The sequence below is a fragment of the Zonotrichia leucophrys genome, chromosome 9 (assembly GCF_028769735.1).
Source record: "Zonotrichia leucophrys gambelii isolate GWCS_2022_RI chromosome 9, RI_Zleu_2.0, whole genome shotgun sequence".
In the NCBI taxonomy this organism is placed as follows: Eukaryota; Metazoa; Chordata; class Aves; order Passeriformes; family Passerellidae; genus Zonotrichia; species Zonotrichia leucophrys.
The window spans coordinates 16809176-16812145 of record NC_088179.1 but is presented as its reverse complement, the minus strand read 5'-3'; the positions used below and the strand labels follow the sequence as shown (position 1 = coordinate 16812145).

Below are 2970 nucleotides of genomic sequence, written 5' to 3'. Positions count from 1 at the left end.
GCGCCCCGCCCGCGCCCCACCACTGCGCATGCGCCTCCGCGGGGTGGGGGGGGGCCGTACGGCCGGGGCGGGAACTGCATTTCCGCGCAGGGCGTACTGGGAGTTGTAGTCTCTGGTTGGGCGGGGATAGCATGGCAGCCGCTCTCAGAGCGCGGCTGGGCCGGGCAGGAGGCCCCGGCAGGAGGCCTCCCTCGCCCTGCGGAGTCCTGAGCTCCCCGCGCCCTTCCAGAGGGCCGCTAGCTCTGGCTGGCCCCGCGCCCAGGCATCCCCGCTCCCTCGCCCCGCACTGCTGCGCCAAGGGCCAGCGCCCGCGGTCGGACCGGCCCCTGGTTCTGCCCGCCGTGCTGCCGCTGGAAACGGGGACCCAGCCAGGGAACCCCGAGAGCCCCCGCCCAGACCCTGCTCCGGAGAAACTCAGCCCGCAGCCGCCCTCGGCATCCCGGGAAAAGACAGCTGGCACTCATCCTGCTGGGATCTCGCTGTAGAGCGAAAGGCAGGAGGATGGAGGAGGCTGGGGGAAAAAGAATAAACGAACGACACGAGGCAGAAGTCCAATAAAACTATGTTTATAAATAAAAACAAGGAGATTGGTGTTGTTTTATAAAACCCAGTGGGTAGGGCAGGGCAAGGGGTGCGCGGTGGCCGGGGAGGCTACTGGGGACAGTCTGACTCCAGCGGGCTGAGGGAAGGAGAGGCTTTAGGGAGTCAGGGAGATGAACGGATGGCGTGTGAGAGCTGGCAGGGGGGCTGCAGGGGCAATGCAGACTCCCAGGGAGCAAAATACAATTCAACTCCATCGTATAAAAACTGTGAACACAAGAAAGACCAAAGGAGGCCTGTAGAGAAAGCCACGGCGTGGCAGGAGGAGAGGGCGCCGGGGCGCCAGCACCAACAGCGGCAGGGTCGACATGTCCATACTGTACCGTGCTCGGCCCTGGGCATGGGGAAAGGGCTGCCCCAGCCCCAGGCACATCTCCGCGTACCCAGAAGTGGAAGGAAGAAAGGCAGGGAGCACTGGAGCAAACAGACTCAACTGTCCCAGCACACCTGTGGGCACTGAGCCCAGAGGCCATGGTTCAGGCTGCAGTCTCATCCCTGGAGAGCTCGTGTTGCTCACAGAAAAGAGGGAGTGGGGCTGTCCCCGGGGTTTGTCCCTCCCAGCAGCCAGGCCAGCAGCACTGGGCAGAGGAGCAGACTCAGGCCCTTCAGAGGGCAAATACAGGGGACCTCCATGTTTCTCCAAAGCATGAAAGTGAACCAGTTGTGCCCCGCCCTCGCTTTCTATCTTAGTCCTGAAGGTACCACATAGCTGAGCAGCAGCGCGACAGCAGGAGGGAGAAGGCCACAGCTGCCACCGCCAGCCCCAGGCACGGGACAGCCCCTACAAACAGGACAGGCAGCAGCACATTGCAGGCAGGAGGGCAAAGAGCAGGATGGAAGGAGCAGAGCTCTGCCCTTAAATCCCCCCAAAGAACCCCAGGGCAGGTATAGGGCACTGAGTCACGCAAGAGACTGTGCACAGGCAATCACCGCCTCTCTGGGCTGAGGTACAGCCCCAGCCCTGAGACCTGGCCAAGGTGAAGGAGGTCCTGCCATGGGTCAGTGTTAGGCTTGGACCTGGCCCAATATGTGGGCAAGAGAAAGGAGGCAAGAGGGAAGTGGCAGCATCTCTCCACTCCCTGGAGGCACTGAAGCCCTGGAACATTCATGCATTAGCCAAAAGGCAACTACAACGGGATTTAAAATACATATGTAAGGCTGGTCCCTGCTCCCCTCTCAGGGCTGTGGGAAGGGCAGGGCAGGGCATCTTCCGCGAGGGGGAGGAAAGAAGCCATCTTCAGCGCCATGCGTGCCCAGCGCCCCTGGAGCTCCGTGTCCTGCTGTCGGGCCACGCCATGCTCCAGCTCTCCCCCCCACGGGCGGCAGGCTCAGAGAAAGTCAAACACCCCGTAATTCTTTGCTGCTTGATAGAAGAAACACAAAAGGGTGAAAAGAAAGAAGAGATGTTTAGGGTGAAAGGACTGAGGCAGCAGTGACACACGGGCAAGCAGCACAGGGTGCTGGGATGGATGCGGATTAATGGGGTTAGATAGGATGGCAGGAGGGAATTACCATCGGAAATACACAAGTCTGGGGGCAGGATGGGCTGACAGCACCCAGCACGCCTGCCAGGCCTGTCCACCCCGCTCGAGGAGGGATTAGAATCAAGGTTTAGTTCCATTTATTATTTTTTTTCCCTTTTTTTCTTTTCGTTATCAAGACAAAAAAAAGAAACAAAAAAAAACCCCAAAAAAACAAGGGGTGAAGCCAGGGCTGGTCCTAGGAAACAAACAACAGGGATAGAAGGGGGAAGGAGGGACAGCAGACAGACAGGGGACGGGCGCTTCACATTACATCCACAAAGAACTCACTGGGGTTGCCCATGGCCATTCGGAAGGACTGTCTACTGGCTGTCAGTTCGGGGGGCACAGAGGCCAGGTCACGGCCCGGCGGCGCCCCGGGGGGCCCCATGGCTGACGGCGGTGGAGGCATCAGCAACATGGGGGGGCTGAAGAGGGGGGGGAGGCCGGGCGGGCCGTACGACTGCTGGCTGTGGTGGCTGCGGATGCTGTGCGCCAGGGAGTGCTGGCTGCGCTGGCTGTGCTGGCTGGCCGGCACCGAGCGCTCGCTGGCCGCACGCTCGCGCCGCATGCTGCTCCTCGTGGTGTGGTCCGACTCGCTCCCGCTGCCGCCTGACTTCGACTCCCCGGTCTTCTCTCTCTCCTTCCTCCTCTCGCTGCCACTGCGATTGGACCCGCTGCTCCGGCTCCCTGCGAAGCACGTGAGGCAAGGTTAGGTGCCAGCCCGGAGCAGTCAGGAAGAACAGATGGATCTCCCTAGCCCAGGGAGGACTGCAGCATGCCCCAGCACAGCCAGGCCCCAGCACGGTCTGTGCTCTCCATCTCCCTTCAGCAGTGAGTCCCACAACCC

General features: G+C 61.4%; 1 protein-coding gene across 7 annotated transcripts in view; it reads right to left on the bottom strand.

The window, feature by feature from the left end:
* Positions 1–550: 550 nt before the first annotated feature.
* Positions 551–2970, bottom strand: part of DVL3 (dishevelled segment polarity protein 3) — a 33599-nt gene continuing 31179 nt past the window's right edge. For 4 of the 7 annotated variants that reach the window (XM_064720795.1, XM_064720799.1, XM_064720797.1 and 1 more), the window contains 2 exons: positions 2412–2810; positions 551–1960 (listed from right to left, as the gene is read on the bottom strand). In XM_064720795.1, coding sequence (XP_064576865.1) covers positions 1929–1960; positions 2412–2810 — 431 coding nt within the window. In that variant the 3' untranslated portion in view covers positions 551–1928. Of the gene's footprint in view, positions 2811–2970 lie in introns of all 7 variants that reach the window. The other 3 variants (XM_064720798.1, XM_064720801.1, XM_064720796.1) reach the window with 1 other exon arrangement.